Raw genomic sequence first — 20,074 nt, 5'->3', positions numbered from 1 at the left:
GTTAGTAGCATAGAATGAATACAGTACTACATGAATATTATCAGTGCATTTACTCTGTGAAATTCCTGCACTGACATTGTCAGTCTTTCTGTGAGAAATGCAACTGCTTTTATAATGGGGAAAAAAAGCCTTTTGGCATAAGCTGATTTCATTGCTGTGAACTTTGATTTAATATATATGGTCGCCCCCTGTGCACCTCAACAGGGTTACTGTTGTATCTGTGCCACATTTGTAGATAAAACTGAAGGTGTTAATTGTATCATCATCCGGGTTCTTGCTATGTTTCACTCTAATAACACGGCAGCGTTTCCATAGGTGTGATGGCTTTTCATTTTAGGGCATATCACCTCTACATCACACTGGAGGTATTCACCTCTTTGTTGTCAGAAGGGGGGGCAGCCAGGGACATCTTGCAGGTGGGGCGTGTGGCTTGGCGACTACATACGTGTAAACAAGTTAGGCTATCTTTAGAATCAGAGGGAGGTTTGGAGGCAGAGAATAATAGGATTTGAAGGGTTGGAAGCTAATGGGAATAGATGTGTGTCTGTTATTTTCTAAACGTGGGATCGCCCAGCTGAGCTATGTGAACAGATTGGAAAGGCTAAGTGACTTTACTAGAGCCAATGGCTGTGATGCCTGTGATGCTGTAAGCCAGACTGAACAGAAGGGGCTGATTGTGTTCTCAGTTCCTCAGCTAGCTGTGACTCGGGACTGGGGGAGTCTGTCTCCCTCCCTCCCTCTCTCTCTCCCCGAAGTCTCAGAAGAGCAGGGACAGCGCAGGGTTGGGAGCTGTTCAGAGCGGTGGTGCTGAAATCAAGACCAAGCAGTGACACTCTTCCCACGTCAGAGGCTGCAATCCGGAGACCTCCTGGAATATCCTCACTTGCAGACTCCTCTGCTGGATATAAGGATCTTAGCACAGCACGTCTGAAAGCAACTCATTAAACTGAGCGTCAGTGTGAACCTGCACAACCTGTCCTCAGCAAACCAGGGTACATTTCATGCTGTATACTGAAGGGTTGTGCTTAGGCTGACGAAGTAAATTAAAGTTGATTTTCCTTCCTAGTCGCATTACAATATAATTTAATTGCAGACCTTTAGCTCATTGACAAATTTAACCCTGTGCAGAAAAGTCACTGAAGCCTGAAACCCGTGTGCTTGTGCAAGCATGGCTTTTATGGTGAAGACTATGGTGGGTGGTCAACTGAAGAACCTCACAGGAGGTCTGGGGAGCAAGGAAGAGAAGGGGGAAGGAGAGAAATCAGCAGCTGAAGCCGGAGGAATGTCGAGGGAGGAATTTGAAGAGTATCAGAAGCAACTTCTAGAAGAGAAGTAAGTGTTTCATGTTTGGGCCATATGAGTAAAGTAATGCATGTAAAAGAAAACAAAAATAACATGTAAATTATACATTTATATTATTCCAGCATATACCTGGCACCAGACCTATAGCTCACTGTTTTACAATACATAACTGGAGGGGTCAGGAGAATATAAAATACAGGGGTTAGTCAGAAAGTTCTATAATTTCAGTCAGTAAAGTTGCAGGTTGTCTTACTCAGTTCCCCTGATAGTTCATTTATACACTCATAGTTTAATGTCACATTTACATGACTTCTATTACTTATTTTGTATTGTTAAAATTACAATCATTTATATTCATTTAAGTTACAGGACAGCATGCTGAAAATATCACTCAGAGTAGCAGTCAATGTTCTCAATTCTACAGCGCAATAGGGAAAAATATACATCGTATTTATTATTCAGTAGGTAGGCCTGGATGTGTCAATATAATAATATTGAATAAACTAATGACAGGGTACAATATACTATAGAAGGTACAGCTACATAGCTACTACCATTGTCTGGTTTGGAATGGACAAAGAACCCTCTGTAAACAATTTGTTGTAGAGACAACTTTGAATTGACCATTGGGAATTGTTGGTACAGGTGCCAGGTGTCAGTCCTGAAGACCACCCCTGGGGCAGTGCATTGCTACTAAGTAGTTGCCTTACTATTACTGTCAGGTTTTTGTATATTCATACATCTAATAGTATTTTTTTTTACCTTAGATTATCATATAACAACAGCACTAGTATATGAGCACAATATTTAGTCCTGTGGTCTACAAAGTGTACAAATGTGTCTATCTACCAATACATCCATTGTATTGCCCATACTCAGAACTTCAAAGTTGCTAAATGTCTGCTCAAAGCCCACAACACTCCATGATGGCCATCAATGTTACTGCAGTAATAGCAGGCTAGTACAGTTACAAGTACACATGGGTAATTCTATTGTATATCTAAGCACTTTGTCTATTTTTTTCTTTAGCATTCGTAGCAGTCATATGTATACAGTAATCCATTTCTATATACCCTGTAGCAGACTGTGTATAGCACTTAATTGTCTTAAAGCTCCTGTCATCTTCAGTAGACTTCACTAGTCTGTGGCTAGACCCCACTACGTCATCCTGACGACTTTATTGGATTTAACCAGAGTAGAACACTACTCTGGTTTGTGCTACCAATGGTGTTAATTTTGGAGTGTGCATAGAGGGCCTGTGTAGGTAGTAGACTTACTACAGTATATACAGTCTTCTAGAGTAAGTAGTGCCATTGGCTACAAACATTGCCCTTACGGTCTATTCTAAACATATTGGAAAAACCTTCCTTATGGTGCCCTATGATTGATGCTACTTTAATCCAGTGTTTTCCTGAGCAGGGTGGTAAGTCCTGGCCTAAAAACTACAGTAGAACGGTTTAGTAAAACACTTGGTGTAGTTACAGTGATGAATGCACCACATACTGTACATTACACAAAGGCATGCAGACTTTCATAAAGCCATAAGAAATCTAACATTTACAACACATCATCATGTTACTAATCATTATATTGTTTGGAGCTCATGAATACACTGAGCTGTAATAAAAAAAAAGAATATAGGTTAAGAAAAAGATTATAGGTTAATAATATACATAAAGAGAAATATATTATGATTTAAAAAGCTCCATGTTATTGCACAATAGTATATTCTGATGCCAAGTCTATGTATAGAATGCTGACCTACATATAACACACCTGCAGATATTAGCACACCGCAGCAGAATGAAATAATGGCACAGATAAAATAATCATTTACCACACAGGAAAGAACGATATGCACATTATTGTGCTTTATAAGGTTGGGATTTTATTTGTTTACCAATGACTATTGTCTTGAGAAGGATTAAAATGACTAAACAAGCAAAGTTCAGTCATATACTATACCTACTAATACAACAATGGCTGATCAATAAGATGTCCAAATCTCTAGTGTGCCAAGGTCAGTGACTCATCAGCTCCAGCCAATCACTGCAGCTCTCAGTCTATGTAACCTGGCATCTGCCACTACTAACCTGTATACTTCCTCTGCTTATGATCATTCATTGCTGCCTTGTGCAATTCTGAGCTTAGCTTGTGTTGACTCACAACCTTGTCACTAGCTTATTTTGGTCTCTCCCCCACTGTATTATCCTGCAGAAATGACCTTGCAATGCCAAAGAGCATATTTTTCAGTTGATGCCAATATTTCTAAGAAAAGCTGTAATGTGACGGAGTCAGTTTGGCTTTTTTTAAAACCTTCATGTTCCATGCAGCACCTGCACACATTGTAATAGGAAAAATGCACTGAATGGCTTTGGCTAGATCAGGGATGGGGAACCTTTAGCTCTCCAGCTGTTGGTGAACTACACACCCCAGCATGCCCTGCTACAGTTTTACTATTTGGCCATGCTAAAACTGTTGCAATGCATGCTGGGATATGTAGTTCAACAACAGCTGGAGGGCTAAGGTTCCCCATCCCTGGGCTAGATCATTGTTTTGGCGTCATACCAGCTTAAAAACTTTCCACTTCAGTCATAGAAAAAACAGAAATATGGCGGCAAAACTCAGTAAATTGTGAAGGTGGCAGCTTCGAAGTTAAACAGCCACCACCTTTATTAAGTAATTAAAGAGTTCTTCCTCGACATTGGAGAGACTCTGGAACCGAAGGAATGAACTACAACCCGAAAATCTGTTGCCAAATTTTCTATCTGTATCCAAATTCAGGAATATGCCTTTAAGTGCCTTTTTTGGTGGTACCTAGTATTTTCCTATCTCAGAGCTATATTTCCTCAGTCGTCTGATAGATGCTGGAGAAATAGTGGATAAGAGGGCTCCTTTGCACATTTCTGTTTTTACTGATGCTTTCAATAGACAATCCACATAGGTTTTCTATCCCACATGAAATCTGCAACACTGTTATAACCTTTGTGTCAATCAAACTGAAGGAGACACAGAGTACTTCACCATAGAACAATACGAAATAACTCTACCCAGAAATGTTAGAGAGCATTCCATAATAGCCCTTTGACACCGCAGCTAGAACTCTGTATATTCCTGTTTAAGCGTTTCAAACCAGTTCTGCAGTGTGAAAGCGCCACTGTGAATCTACCGGGTATAAAAACACGGTATTTGAAAATGGGTAAAAAGAAGGATCCTACATGGTTATGAGGTGTTTCATTGTGCTGTGTCAAAGGCTCAGACCCGGTATTTACAACACATGACTGAGCTACAGAAGGTGATAGGCTGTCTCCCTGCATGATGTCACCAGGCAGAAACAGGAAATAACAGGAGGAATCACATGCAGAGTGGGTTTAGACAGACGATGGGGCATCTAATTTTAGACGGACTATAGGGGTGACAAGGGAGATGCCTGGGCATCTAGGTTTAGATGGAATATAGGGTTGACTAGGGGGATGCCTGGGCGTCTAGGTTTAGACAGACTATGTGGCGTCTATCTTTAGACGGACTATGGGGGTGACTTGGGGGTGCCTGGGCATCTAGGTTTAGACTGGCTGTGGGGCAGATTGGTGCTGCAAGCACTGGCCCTTCTTATGTGTGAGCCAGAAAAAGTCCATTTAAAATGACATCACACTGTTTCTATGGGTGAAACGGGTTCAGTGTGAAAGGTACTCTCTCCTTCTCCAGCCCATTCCTAATTGTGACAAAAACACTTAAGCTCTAATTAGAGCCATACTTACTGCAGCTAACTACTCAATTGCAGCTTTTTGGAAGAAGGAAGAACCTCCTTCCACCTCTGCTCTACTTTCCTCAATATGGCGCACTTCCCATCTCAGATACACAGTTATCTACATACAGGAATCTTCACACAAGTTCACAGGAATTTGGTGTCCCTGGATTTCTTACAATAAATCTCACCCACGTAAATCTTAGCACCTACACTCTGCCAACCTCACCAACAGTTTTCCTTCTTTCCCTTACTCACCGTAGCTTTCTTTCCCCATCCTTTTCATTTCACTATTTTCCATTCCTTTTCCTTAACCCATTTATAATATACAGGATCCTTTTACAAAGTCTTCAACTTTACTCGTCCTTTGAAAACACTGTTGCAGTATTGTTGTTATCAAGACTGTTTTTGCTATGCTGTAAAATCTAAAAAAAAATCACTTTAAAAAAATGAAGAGTTCTTCCTCATCTCATAGACATTCTTAATTGTGATAGGCAATTTCAGTGGAGCCCCCCAGAGCAGGAAACCGTAGGCTGCTGCCTAAAGCTAAATAATGGTAGAGCAGGCCCTATGAGAAGGGTATAGTGTTGTAGATTACAACGTTTTGCATATCTTGTGGGAGGAGTAGGGTGGACTAGAGACTGGATCAAACTAGCAAATTAACGTTAGTACTCACCTTCATTTGCAAAATACACTGTATACTCTAATAGTAATTTTACATATGAAAGTAAAAAATCAAATACAGATGACAACATACATTTACTTATATACTTAACTTCCTAGGAAAGGTCTAGATTCTAAAATGTTATTATCTAACAATGTTGATAGTTTAGACTCGATATTACTAGTGTGATTCAAAGGTGCTGTCTTGAAAATCGTGACCAGTATTAAGTGCTCTTTTCCAGAGACACAATACAATTTTGGGGTATATCCAGAGCGCTGTCTGTAGATGATTCTCCTTCTTCTCTCGTTCTCCCAGATGTTTTATATGGAATAAAGAAAGAAGAAATCAATGTGTAGGATTGCAGAAAATTTATTCTTTAGATATTTTCTTCTAGATGAGAAGTGAATTCTAAATATGACATACCACACTCACATATAGTGTGTGTGTTAAAAACTCGTAAAGGTTTCTTTTATGGTGGTGTTGGAAGCCTTCACCACATTACACCACGTGTTCGAGGAGTATTGGACGTACGTTTTCACTCACTCAGAGATAAAAACGGATCACACATATAAAGGTTTCTTTAGTGTGGGCGTACCGATAACTCACAATTCACAAAAGCGTTTTCAAACTCATCTGGGTTTCTTTTACTTCGGAGAATTGTTGAGCAGCAACCAGAAAATAGGAGTTTGTGCAAAGCGTCTTGAGAAAGTCTCCAAGCTACTAAGGAGATGAAACGCGTTGACGTCACAATGGGACGTTGGGGCTGACCGCTGTTGTTCACAGACACGCTGTATCTACAGCTTCCCGGCGCTTCACTGGGTCCTGCGCCTAGCATTTACCAACACTGCTTGTGCATTCGGGACGCTCCCATTATCCTTGAGAAGGATCTACTAGCTGCCGGCACCAAGGAGGTGACCCACAGAGGAAAACTACCGGCCGCATCCCTCTCTCCACGAACGGAGCAACCGAGCAAGTGATACTGACTGCTACAAATGGGGTGAGATAAAACCTTTAATACCCTGTTCAAGATCACTGAATATTAACCGCTAAATGTTTGGAGTCCGGTCTTAATCCATCCCAAGGCGTGTTCTTTTACATGCTAAAAGACTGTTGACCCTATACTACATCAATGTACTAACACTGCTTTTCGGATTTACAATTCATTACTAACAAATTATGGATAACAGAAATTTCTGCTAGATGCTTACTAACAAACTGGCTTCTAAATATCAGTGTGGCTTACCAACAGCGGAGCACCCCAAACATTCGTCCAATCCTAGTTCTATTTAGAACTATCTAATCTTAAGCTCTGTATTTACAGTACATATGTTTCCCTAATTAATTTATTACAGATATAGTGTATTGCTTCTTATTTTTATTTTCATTGTATTTATTTATTTGCATATTTTGTATTATTAATTTTTTTTTGTTTTCCTTATATATTGTATATTTATGTAGCATCTTTTAATATATAAAATTTATACTGTACAAGCAGTGTGTCCGTGTCATTCATTTTCTGCACACTGGTCATTTGTTCGGAGTATATTTCCTAAACTTATATATCTAGCAGCGAATAACACACCAATCACCTTTTTCATAAACTTTTATTGTGACAAAATATTTAAAATTTGGGCAAGAACAAGGACTGGAGTCACAAAAAAAAAAAAAGGCAGGTGGATGATGTCAATAGAAGCTCGCTATACAAAAAAAATAACCTTCCGGATAAGTCAAAAAAGTTGTCGCTGAGTGTACCACACAATACCTTAGGTAAATGTCCAACAGTACAAAAAGATGGTCCAAAGAAAAGTCCAAAAAGTAAAATGAAGGTCCAGATAGCCACCAACGCGTTTCGATTCTTAAATCTTTGAATCACAATAAAAGTTTATGCACAAACTCCCAAGGAAAAGAAACCCAGATGAGTTTGAAAATGCCTTTGTGAATTGTGAGTTATTAGTACGCCCACACTAAAGAAACCTTTATATGTGTGTTCCGTTTATCTCTGAGTGAGTGAAAACGTACGTCCAATACTCCTCGAACATGTGGTGTAATGTGGTGAAGGCTTACAACACCACCATAAAAGAAACCTTTACGAGTTTTTAACACACACACTATGGGGGAAATTTACTAAAGAAAATTTGTAAAAAATAGGTGTATTTGTATCCAGAAATACACTTATTTTTGACATTTACTATCCCGAAAATACAGCAATTCGTATTCGTATTGATAGCACATCAATACGAATTGCCGTATTTTCGGGATAGAAAATGTCAAAAATTAGTGTATTTCTGGATACAAATACACCTATTTTTTTTTACAAATTTCCTTTAGTAAATTTCCCCCTATATGTGAGTGTGGTATGTCATATTTAGAATTCACTTTCATCTAGAAGAAAAATATCTAAAGAATATATTTTCTACAATCCTACACATTGATTTCTTCTCTCTTTATTCCATATAAAACATCTGGGAGAACGAGAGAAGAAGGAGAATCATCTACAGACAGCACTCTGGATATACCCCAAAATTGTATTGTGTTTCATTGCCTCTACTTGTTTTTCTGGTTGAACAAGTCCTGTGGGTATATTGAGCTGCTTTTCTGCACCTTTATTGCGCCTTAAAATCCTCCATTGTTTTTATCTTTTACTCTTCTCCAGAGAGTCTGTGAAGCCACACTGACCTTGATATTGGTCCCTATATGTATGTAAAGGTTTCTTTATTTTCAGATACACTTCCTCCAGATGTAAGGGGTCTTTGCTAGATTACTGACCTTGGGAGCAAGCCCTATATGCACGTAAAGGTATATTTTCAACTTCACAGCATCCTCCCATAGAAAGTCAAAAAAACAAAAGTGGAAATGTACTGGCCTGGGAATGTATACCTATGTTCCCATAAAGGTTTCTTTCAGTTCTGGTCTCCTGTTCACCCAGAAAGCTCAGCACCTCCATTTCTCCATAAAGAGGGGGATTTTTATTCTTAAAAATTACATAAAATAAAACAAAGAAATAAAAAAATATTTACAGCAATAAAACAGCCTCCACAGGAAGGAGCTACAGTATGCATCAACTCAACAACATATTTCCCTCTCACCCAGAATGAGCCAAATCAATATGTTGTGAGACCCGATGTAAGGGGTAGAAGGTGGATCCTGCTGTGGCAGAACTGTTATAACCAAAGAGTTTCAGACAGATTGTCTTTCCTCAGGGTGTGTATTTCCTGTGGAGGCTGTTTTATTGCTGTAAATATTTCTTATTTATTTGTTTTATTGTATGGAATTTTTTAAGATACGATTCTGGAGGAAATGTATCTGAAAATAAAGAAACCTTTACATACATATAGGGACCAATATCAAGGATAGTGTGGGTTCACAGTCTCTCTCTGGAGAAGAGCACTTGATACTGGTCACCAATTTTCAAGACAGCACCTTTGGATCACACTGATAGTCTGTAGAATTTGCTGTTAGGGATTGGTAACCCTGTGTGAATTTTAGGCTTCAGTCTTCTGTAGCGTATATTCTTTTTAGACTAGATATTACTCTGCACATCAGACTCTTCTGCTCATCATGCACTGCAGCATAACAGCCTCCATTTACCTTCCTACTGCCAGCATGTGCCCTCCTCAATACACTGTTCAGTATTGTTTTCATAAGATTCTATAATTCCTCCGTACTACCCTCCTATCCTCAGATTACTCACCTTCAGGTGCCCATAATTCTTCTGTTTAACTTACAAACACAGACACAGGAGCATAAGTCCCAGAGGCAATGGAGTTGCCTGCCTCCAGGCTCCAAGCTCTGAAGGGGGCACCTGCATGTAAAGCAGCACCTGTGTGGTTCACAGTGGGAACCTAATGTGATTGCTGCTTTTCCAAACAAGCTCTGTGGTTCAATCCCAGAAATCCTGCTATTACTGTACGGGACAGAAGGGATTCTGCCTGGTACCTGGTACTCAACCCGTACTGCAGCAAGAAGCAGTGCACACGCCTCTGCTGTTGCTGGACTGGGAGATGGGACCCACTGGTGATAGCTGATTATGAATGCTCGTGAGTCTTTGACCCACTGGTCAGGCTGACATAGTGTATCTGGAGCCCCAACAATTCACTGTGGACACTGGTACACACACAAACACATGCACAATATATAGTTTCCTTTTTAATTTTTAGGAGGTGGAGCACCAAACCCCAATGAAATTAAGCACAGACACATGCAATGGAAGAACCTAGGCAACCTCTGTTCTAGCATTGGATTTATAGTATTTTAGGGGAACTTTCTAAGTGTTTTAAATTCACTTTGTGTTGAGATACTGTATACTTACTGAGGGATTGTATAATACTGCAGGAGACTCCCTGAAATAACAGCAATCTCCCTCTCCCTCATTAGTCCAGCAATCTCCCTCATTTCACCTAGCCCACATTACACTGTTACATTTTTGGGGGAAAAAGGGATAAGAGACAGATACAGTTACATCGAATCATCAGCACCATTTCCCAGCACTTTACCAAGTATATTAGCTCTTACTAACTGCTTTGGGGCTCATCTACATTTGGATATAAGTAATTTTAAAAGATTCCTCACAGATGTAGCAGTGCACACCCATGCTTCTACTGTAGGTGCCACATTCACACTCTCTTTTCACAATCTCTCCATATATGGAACTAGACACGCCCTTTGGGTGGATCATGACACGCCCCCTCAATGGGGGGCTTTGCACAATTCTATTACCAACTATAATCTCCTTGAAACTAGTTTTCAAAAGTAGGCAAGTATGTTATAAATACCCCACTGCCTAGGAGAAAGACAAATTACTATGCCCTGAGAGAAGAGCTCAGATCCCATGTCCTGGGAGAAAGCCCCAAGTCATACAAGCTTATGTTATTGATTCTACAGTAGTAGAAACATCTGTGTGGAAACCTCTCCTTACAGTTCAGTCTGCCCATTCTGCACTTTGTGGTCTCGGATATAGCTATTGCCTTTCCCTCAGAGGTACAGCTAGCCCGTTTTCACTGTGCCATGAAACAATAGGTAGTTCTGTTATCTCTATCTATCAGCATACAGTACTGTATACGACCAGTAAATGCTGTCTGCTGTGCAAGATTCTTATAGGGACACAGTGGACCTGCACACATGCATTCCTCATAAACAGAGAAAAATCATTAACTCATTATTTATTTTTTCAACAATCATTACAAAATCTAAAATCAAAGTACACAACATAAAAGTATTATATCTCACAGAATTGGTATATACCAGTAAAGGAGTAATTGCAATGCAAAATGAAACGTCTCCACACTTGCACTCTATGGATTAATGTTACTAAATCCAGTACATTTTTGTTTTATTGTCACAGCAGGCCATAACTGTCCCTAAACATAATCCTCCCATCTGCCAGCAATAGGCCCTTCACAGTGCAGGCACTGGACTGACTGAAGGATTAGATGGTAAACCGTGAGATCAGATATGCTCCTTCATATAATATCAGGACAAGTATTGCAAACCACAGCAGAATGGTAGCCCTGATAAGATAGTAGTAGTAGTAGTAGCAGCAGCAGTAGCAGCTCATACTGTAGTTAGTTTAGATCAGGCATGCCCAACGTTGGCCCTCCAGATGTTGTGAAACTACACATCCCAGCATGCTTTTCCACAGTTTTGTTATTAGAGAATGCAAAGCATGCTGGGATGTGTCGTTTCAAAACATCTGGAGGGCCAACGTTGGACATGCCTGGTTTAGATGCTTGCAGCTGGGAATACCTTGGAGAAACATTGGGTTTGATTCACAGTTGTGCATAATGGCAATATTTCCAGACTTCAGCAATTATCAGTTAATTGCATATGTGCATTTAAGTTGCATTTCCCAGTCTCCAAGCTATCTTAGGCTGTGTACACACGGGGGCGATAGGGGCTGAAATCGCTGGAAATATGGTCGCTGGCGACCATATTGCCAGTGATTGGGAGTGTTCCCCGGTGATAAATCGCCAGGTGCGCGCTCCCATTTCCAGCCCCTTTCTAATCGCTGGAAAGGCTAATTACCAGCTAATTACCTCTGCGGCACCGCCAGCAGAGGTTCCTTTTCATCAGCGACCATCTCTGGTCGCTGATGCAAAGCAGACACTGGGCAATATATTGCTCAGCAATATATCTCCCCCCGTGTGTACGGGGCTTAAAGGCTAAAGGCATACACTGCGGGGACTTCTCCCCTCGGGGGAATTTGTATGCAGTTCTATATTTAGCCGCCCCAAGACCTTCCCAGGTGGCAGGATTGCATGTGATGTATTTTGCATGAAATATATTGCATGCCTGGCTAAGAAGCAATCCAGATTACTTTGGCAGCAGGGGCGACTCAGAGGTTCCGGTGTGATGCGCACTGGACTGCGCATTGCAACAGACCCGCTGTCAGTCACCTACAATTTGGGGTCTTTTCCTGTGACACTATCCACCGCTAGATGTCACCCATGTGACATTCCCCTATCCTCTCTCAGTTTTATTATGTTTTTCATTATTTTAAATGTTACATATTGTTTATGCATTTATCTTTAGTATAGTTACTAAATTAATTTTTTATTGGAACCGTCTGAATCATATTTCAGCCAGCGCTGGCAATTCTTTTTTAGATATTTCTTGTTGTTAGGGGAGTGACTTCCCCTTGCCAGCCGCTGATAATTGCACACCACACAATTACTCTATATTTATTTAAATCTTTTCCTGTGATTGGTTGCTGCAATCACAGGAAAATAACCCAAATTGCAGATAAATCGTACAGTGTATGAGGGCCTTAAGGGTTGTCACTTAAAGAGAGGATTGATTTTCAAAGTGAATGTTAGCCAGGTACTATTTGTTAAGGGTAATGAGAGAGGCAGTAAAAATGTGTGTTTCAGGTTGCAAGAGCAATCCTATATGCAGAAATGATGGCACTGGTGGCGCAGCACACTCTGAAATTTTGTGTGACCCCAAGGCGATTCAGCTGGCCGATTAAGCATCTGCGATGGACGCTGCATCTTTGTACGCTGATGCTAGGATTTGCGATGCCACCTGTGAACATCTCAAGACATTTGCATATTTTTGCATAGTAGCTGCATACAAAGAGGTAGCTGTAAATTAGTGTGCAACTCTGCACCAGACACAAAGTAAGTTCCAGCCATGGCGATAAAGTATAGAAAGTATAGTGATAAAGGATAGAATTGGAATCTCAAAAGACAGAAAACAGCCATACAATATCATAATATATGACAATTAAAAAATGTTTTTTTTTTTTTTTTATTTCAATAGCTTAAAATGGTATTCATATAATATAAAATGTAATACAGAAGAAAATCTAACATAGTTTAGTGTGTGTAACTGTTTGTGTCCCATTTTTTCCCTTAAAGGAAAATAAATTCCACACCATCCACAGATGTAATTCTAGTCCCTGAAAAACAGAACGTCTCCTTATTCTTTCAGATTCAAAGAATGATCCCCGAAGGATAAAATGTGGAAGAAATTACAAAATAGATCTCTTATGATACTGTTATTTGATATAAAAACAGTGTTTTAATTTATGTGCAATTACAAAAGTATGTAGTGGGGTAATATTTATTAACAATTATCTATACAACACACACATATTCTGCAGCACTTATAGCAGGGTTGCCTACCCTCCCGGAATGGCTCCTGGCTCCCGCGCCCCCCCCCCCCCCCCCCCCCCACTATCGCTCTGGCCATGCACCCAACAAGTAGCCACATGTGTGGCTCCTCTCCATCCCCACCCCTTTTTCGCTCCCGGTGGCCCCACCTCCCTCTGAGCTGGCTGCCCTCTCCTGGAAAGGGCAGCCAGAAAGTCGTGTTTAAAAGCATGTAAAGTTGAGGCATAAAAATAAAAAAAAACATCTTCATCACCAGGGCACAAGGTGCTTGAAGCAGCTTCTGTTTCCTTAATATCCCACTCGATTACTGTGATCTGTAGGTTAGGGACTATTAACAGTACATAAAATCTCCCAAAATTCATACGGGGGTTGAGCTTTTAGATTTGTGTATTCGACTCTATGGAACTCACTTTCCCACACACTTCGAGGATCCCACTAAAGAATATTTAAAAAATAGACTCAAGACTTTCCTGTTTACTCAGAACATCACCAATATTCATTGCTAAATGTAAATCACTTTGAGTCCTATTAGGAGAAAAATTTAATTGACCATTGTGCTACACACCAAACAAATATACTTCCAATCTCTCATCACTGCTCAAGCTTCTTACCTCAAGTGAATTTTTAATACATACTCTACTCAATTCTCCTCCACCAGACCCACTGGCTACGATCACTGCCTAAGATTTTGATTCTTATGCAGGGTACACACCAGCATTATGCAGCATATGACCTGCTCACGAGCTGACAGAGCCTACGACCTGCTGACAACCCGCTCAGAAAATGCACCTGATGTGATTGCGATCCGATCGCGACCCGCACCCACTTCAGTGGTCGTTTCTCAGATCCTACCTGCTGCAGGTAGGATCTCATAAAAGACCTAATGACCCACGGGGCCGCGCATCGGATCGGCAGTGAAATGGCCCAAAACATCAAGATTGTATCGAAATTGGCTCATCTTGGGCCAAATCGTCCTGGTGTGTACCCCACATTACACTTCTTACTTCAAGCACTAGATTGGTAAGATCCAATATGAAATAGTACACACTCCCTATAGGGCCTACATATGTAGAGATTTTGCTGAGCAATCTGAGCGATGCTAGATAACTCAGATCCCTCAACAAGATCGCTCATCGCACACGATGTGTAAGCGATTTGTGATGAGCAGTCTGTTAGGGCCAGTGTTCTCCGATGAGAACAGTTTCCCTGACCGGAAATCTAACTGGATTTATTCAGTATGCTCAGATCTTAATCGCTGGGCAATAGCGACGTGTGGTGCCGTGCAGAGCTGTCGATATTGCCCATACACATGGACACATGGATGTACAGTAGGGGCATTTTCTAAGCGATCTAGTCACATTGACTCAGATCGCTTAGAATATGCCCTGAAATCGCCCCATGTGTAGGCCCCATTAGACAGCAACATGCTCGATTTATTCACGGTTACCTCTGGCATTTCCTCTTCATAATAGCCTGTAAATTGCAGAGATTTTGTGGATTCAGGGAGGAATGAAATAACCATGATAAATGATCGCAGGTCAAAAACAGGGAAGTAGCCCCATACTTTAATGCCCAGGGCTATTCAATTACCGACCCTTTTAACCCGAGCACCTTGTTAATGCCCGTTAACTTAACTTGTTAACAGGTGAAAAGTTTACACATTCCTATCTTAACACTGTGGCTGCACTTTTAAAACATACTAATTGCACCTGGGGCAAGGAAGCAGCGCTAATTGATAGCCTTCCAATACTAATAATAGTAATACATACTGTTATTAGTATTGGTGTACTATTATTGGTGTACTATAAATTAGCACTGCTTTCTTACACCAGGTGCAATTTATTTTTTTATTTGTATATAAAGGAGACCTACTATTTCCCCTCCCCCAGACTTATCCTTATTTACCTAAGTCTTTTCAGACACATAAAAAGTAAATGTCCAATAAGTGCTGCCAGCTGTTTTACTTCAGGGGCTAAAGCTGGGTACACACAAAGATTTATCTGTCCAATCTGTCTGGAAATGGGTGTACATGTTCACATATTTCATCTCAAAGTTCTTTTCAATCTGTATGGACCAAATGTCAACAATGTAAAGATGCTAATGCTTCAATAAAAAATACTGAAAAAAAACAAAATCTGGAAATGGATAAAAAAAATTGTTTGGATTAGTTTGATAAATCAAACAACTTTAACCAATTTATCTGAATCACGATTGTTTGTTTTCCAGCATTTGGGTTGAGTTGATGCTCATATTCTCCCAAACATTACCAGAGTTTTGTTCCCAGCAGATAGATTGGACAGTTAAATCTGTAGGTGTGTACCCAGCTTAACTGAATAGCCCCAGTAAATTACCACAGCTAATTGTATTCCACATTAGTCATGAGATTTGAACTGACTTTTTGAAGGTAAAAGCTAGGGGAAACACAGGCGAACGGTTGATATTAGCAAGTGTTTAGAAACATGATACTAGTATATATTGAGGCCACTCACAAGGAGAGCAGAATGATCTGCATGTATTTTCCTTTTGCTTGTTTCAACCTTTTGTTAGTGTCGATCTAGAGCAAGCAGACCTTTGTCAATGTAAAGTAACAAAAATTCACTATAGAAATGTGAATGTAGGGTAACAAAAATGCACTGTAACAGGTTGAGTATACCTTATACGAAATGCTTGGGACCACGAGCATTTTGGATAAGGGATTATTCAGAATTTCAAAATATATATTTTTTTTACATACTCACCTGGTGGTGCCCCCATGTCCACAGTGGCCATCCGATTGCTCTTCAGCGCCACCCCTGGTGCACCAGCGCAATACACTCACGTCACCAGCGCACCAACACAATGCATCCATGGGACAGGGGATGCTGCTGAAGAGGAATCCAATGGCCGCCATGGACACTGGGAGATGAGGTAAGTATAAAAAAAGGTGCGGGGGACAACAACAAAAAAACCTCCAAATATTCTGAAATCCTACGGTGTTTTGAATATTTCGGTTTTGGGATATCCGGAATACCCAACCTGTATAGGGTAACTAAGATACAGTATCAAAATATGAAAAGAAATCAAAGAGAGTACTGTCGCAATATGAAGTCAATATAAAGGGTACACAGGTAAACAAGATAAATAAAATGAAATAAAAATAAGTAATAAAAGTAAATAAAGCAAAGAAACAATCTAATATATAAAATCGAAAATGTGTCCTTCTGTCTTTCTATACAAATCCACAGTTTACAAACAAAAATTGTGAAATTATACATACAAGCGTATTAAAATAAGGCCGAGGCAACTAAAAAAAAAAAAATCTTAATTTTTCATTAATTAAAAACCACAAACACCAAATTTGCTGTATGCTCATTGTGGAGCTTCACGGCACATGGGTAGGGCATCGGAGTGAGCATTTTATGTTGTCATGATCTTAATGTTTATTATCAAAGAGATCTTTAGCAGGCTTTGCCAGCATTCTCAGCTCTCTGACTAAACCAAATTATGCTTCACGATCAGAGGTTGTATGTAAACAAACTTTGTTTGTTGCCAATATTACTTCAGAAATGATTTTCACAATGTTCTATTGTTTTGAAAACAAAGCAGAGATCGTAAAATTTTACATATGAGAGTGCATTTCTTTTTGTTTTGATTTAGAAACGTGTTAGCAGTTGCGCAGTTTTATATTTCATTCCACATATTATCTTCCTTAATATGTTATTGTTCCTTTCTGGTACGCATGAAGTTGAAATAATAAAATAATTGTTTTTTTTTGTGGATTACAGTGCAGCATCAAGCAGGGATGAAAAGGGGGGGGGGGGGAGAGAGAATACATATACTACATAAAGACATTACATGCATTCCATTTCTAGCTACGACTATGGTGGTCAGGTCGCCAAGTAGGGACACGTTGTTTGGCTGTTGATATTGGGATTGCATTCGTTTTAACAATATGAATAGACTTCAACAAAGTTACAATAGCAGGCACTTGGGTCGACAAGTTTTTATTTCATGGGAATCTGTCCATCTCATATTTTACTCCTGAAGTGGTCAACAGGTAGTTCAGGATGACCCCAAGTAATGACCCACCATCTATAGAATGGCTTCCCAGTAATTCATTCCTCAGTAAACGTAGACACCGGCCTTGGCACTCCCAGAAAATGAGGACGTATCCTGCCACACAGTTTTTGAAAAATTCTTTCCAACACCACCATTGAGTTTACATACTAACCTGAATCAGGCCTTTTATCAGCCACGATGTACAGTATCTTTGAGAGCAAAACATTCTCCAGTAGAGGATTATATGGGTCCATTCTCTTTGATATGGAAGGCATGGGTGATGAAGAGTTTTTAAAGATGGCAACGTGTAACCTATAAGAATTGGTTGAAGAATGGTTGGGTAACAGACTGGTGACTGCTGCTACATTTTGGTCACTGAAATATTATCCTGACCAAGTTATCTTTAATGTAATATTAATAGATTGTGAAAATAAAATTCTGGGTCACATAAATCTATATTTTTGTCACTTCCGTTTCAAAGGTTACATTTATTGGGGTGCACAGTAAAGAATGGATGTTTAACAAAAACAAAACGTAACACTATGTTGCTTGCCATATATTGCAGATACCCTTCTAGTTGCTGCCTGTATATCGCAGAGGGATTTCCCAAGTTGTTGGCCATACATTTTTTGAGAAATTACCCTGATCCTTGTATTTATTTCCCAGACGTACTCCACTGTGGCTGGTCTCATATTGCACAGAGATTCCCTGTGCTGGTCCACTGATGCAAACCCCGTGTTGCTCTACTAATCTGTTCTTTGAAAAAGTCTCCCAGCTCCTCCGAGCTGGCTTCAGTATCCAGACAAAGCACTGAATGGCCAGGATTGTTTCCAAACTGAAGGCTTAGGAACCTCCGGGCAGGAGGCAATTAATACAGATTCTTAGGGGCTAATTCTGAGTCAGATGGATCTCTGTGCATGGGTGCAAATGGTGAGTTGTTGCATATAGGGTCTAATTCAGATGTGGCTGGAGCTGCAACCTGTGCCACAAAATACTGATTATTGGTACTTTGTACAGGACCCATTCTGCCCATGCACGAATGGGTCCTGCATCAAAGGACATCAGCAGACTGTCAGTGATTGCTAGTCGGGTGCTGTTTGGTGGGCGAGGAAGGGGTGGCGTCAGCATTGATTTTTGAAAATGTTGGCGTGTCTCTGATGTTGAGGGGGAGAGAAGAGGCCAGCATCTCTGTCATAGATGAAGATTATATGGCCTCTGCAACAGGTGGCTTTTACAGCACAATGAGGTAGAAGGAATGTCCAAGAGGGTCAACCCTAGGAAAGCTGGAGGCCCAGACGGAGTGTCTCCATCTGCCCTCAAGACCTGTGCAACACAGCTCGCCCCTATCTTTATCAGGATTTTCAACACTTCACTAGAAATGTGCAAGGTCCCCACCTGCTTCAAAGGCTCAATTATCGGTCTGGTTCCCAAGAGCTCAACTGCGAAAGACCTCAATGACTACAGGCCGATTGCACTAACATCGGTGGTCATGAAAGTGCTTGAACGTATGGTGCTGAACCACCTGAGAGTTGTTACAAATGCTCACCTCGACCCCTTGCAGTTTGACTACCGAGCAAACAGAAGTGTTGAGGATGCAGTCAACCTAGGGCTGCACCACATTCTACAGCACCTGGACAGTCCAGGCACCTATGCAAGGATACTATTTGTTGATTTCAGCTCGGCATTCAACACTATCATCCCTCACATCCTGGAGCCAAAACTCCATTCACTAGGAGTCCCAGAACCTACATGCTCTTGGATCACTGACTTCCTGACTGAAAGGAAACAGGCGGTGAAAGCAGGCGCATTCATGTCAAACACATGCACAATTAGCACCGGTGCCCCTCAAGGATGTGTCCTCTCCCCCCCGACTGCACCTCAGCAGAACAGTCAGTAAAAATTATAAAATTTGCAGACGACACAACGGTTATCGGCCTAATCATGGATGGAAACGAGTCGGCATACAGACGGGAGGTGGATCGGCTAACTAAATGGTGTAGCGGAAGCAACCTTAACCTCAACCCCCTCAAAACGGTGGAGATGGTGGTGGACTTCAGAAGGAAACCAAATGCCATGCACCCACTCATAATATCTGACAGAGTAGTGTCGAGGGTCGACTCCTTCAAATTCCTAGGAACAAAGATTTCCTGTGACCTCAAATGGGGTCCCAACATCATTACAACTGTCAAGAAGGCTCAGCAGCGGTTGTTCTTCCTGAGGCAACTCAAGAAATTTAACATCCCGCAGGAGCTGCTGCTCATCTTCTACACGGTCTGCTCCTCGATCACAATCTGGTTCGGAGGAGCAAACGAGAATGACAGACGAAGGTTGCAAAGAGTGGAGAGGATGGCAGAAAAGATCATTGGGGCGGAGCTCCCCCCTGTCCAAGAACTATACCTAGCCAGGGTCAATAAGCGTGCAGGAAAGATCTTGGCGGACAAGCTACACCCTGGCCACAACCTGTTTGAACCCCTTCCGTCAGGCAGACGTTTTAGGTCCATCCCAGCAAAGACGACAAGAACTACAAAAGGCTTCTTCCCAATAGCTGTCCATCAACTAAACCGCATTGAACGTACCAAATACTAACTCGAACTGTTCTAGATATATGTGAAATGTATGTGATGTATGTTTATGTCTCTCTTCCCACCCCCTTTGTGTTCCCTGATTGATGCTGCACTGTTACCACAAAAAATTCCAAGCATGCGCAAGTATACC

General features: G+C 40.8%; 1 protein-coding gene across 1 annotated transcript in view; it reads left to right on the top strand.

Annotated features, from left to right (window-relative positions):
- Positions 1-337: 337 nt before the first annotated feature.
- Positions 338-20,074, top strand: part of CPLX3 (complexin 3) — a 31,909-nt gene continuing 12,172 nt past the window's right edge. The window contains exon 1 of the mRNA XM_083183665.1: positions 338-1,332. Coding sequence (XP_083039791.1) covers positions 1,169-1,332 — 164 coding nt within the window. The 5' untranslated portion in view covers positions 338-1,168. The remainder of the gene's footprint in view (positions 1,333-20,074) is intronic.

The sequence above is a fragment of the Crinia signifera genome, chromosome 4 (genome assembly GCF_055691185.1).
Source record: "Crinia signifera chromosome 4, ASM5569118v1, whole genome shotgun sequence".
NCBI lineage: Eukaryota > Metazoa > Chordata > Amphibia > Anura > Myobatrachidae > Crinia > Crinia signifera.
The sequence above is the reverse complement of the archived record's forward strand: the minus strand, read 5'-3'. Positions and strand labels throughout refer to the sequence as shown.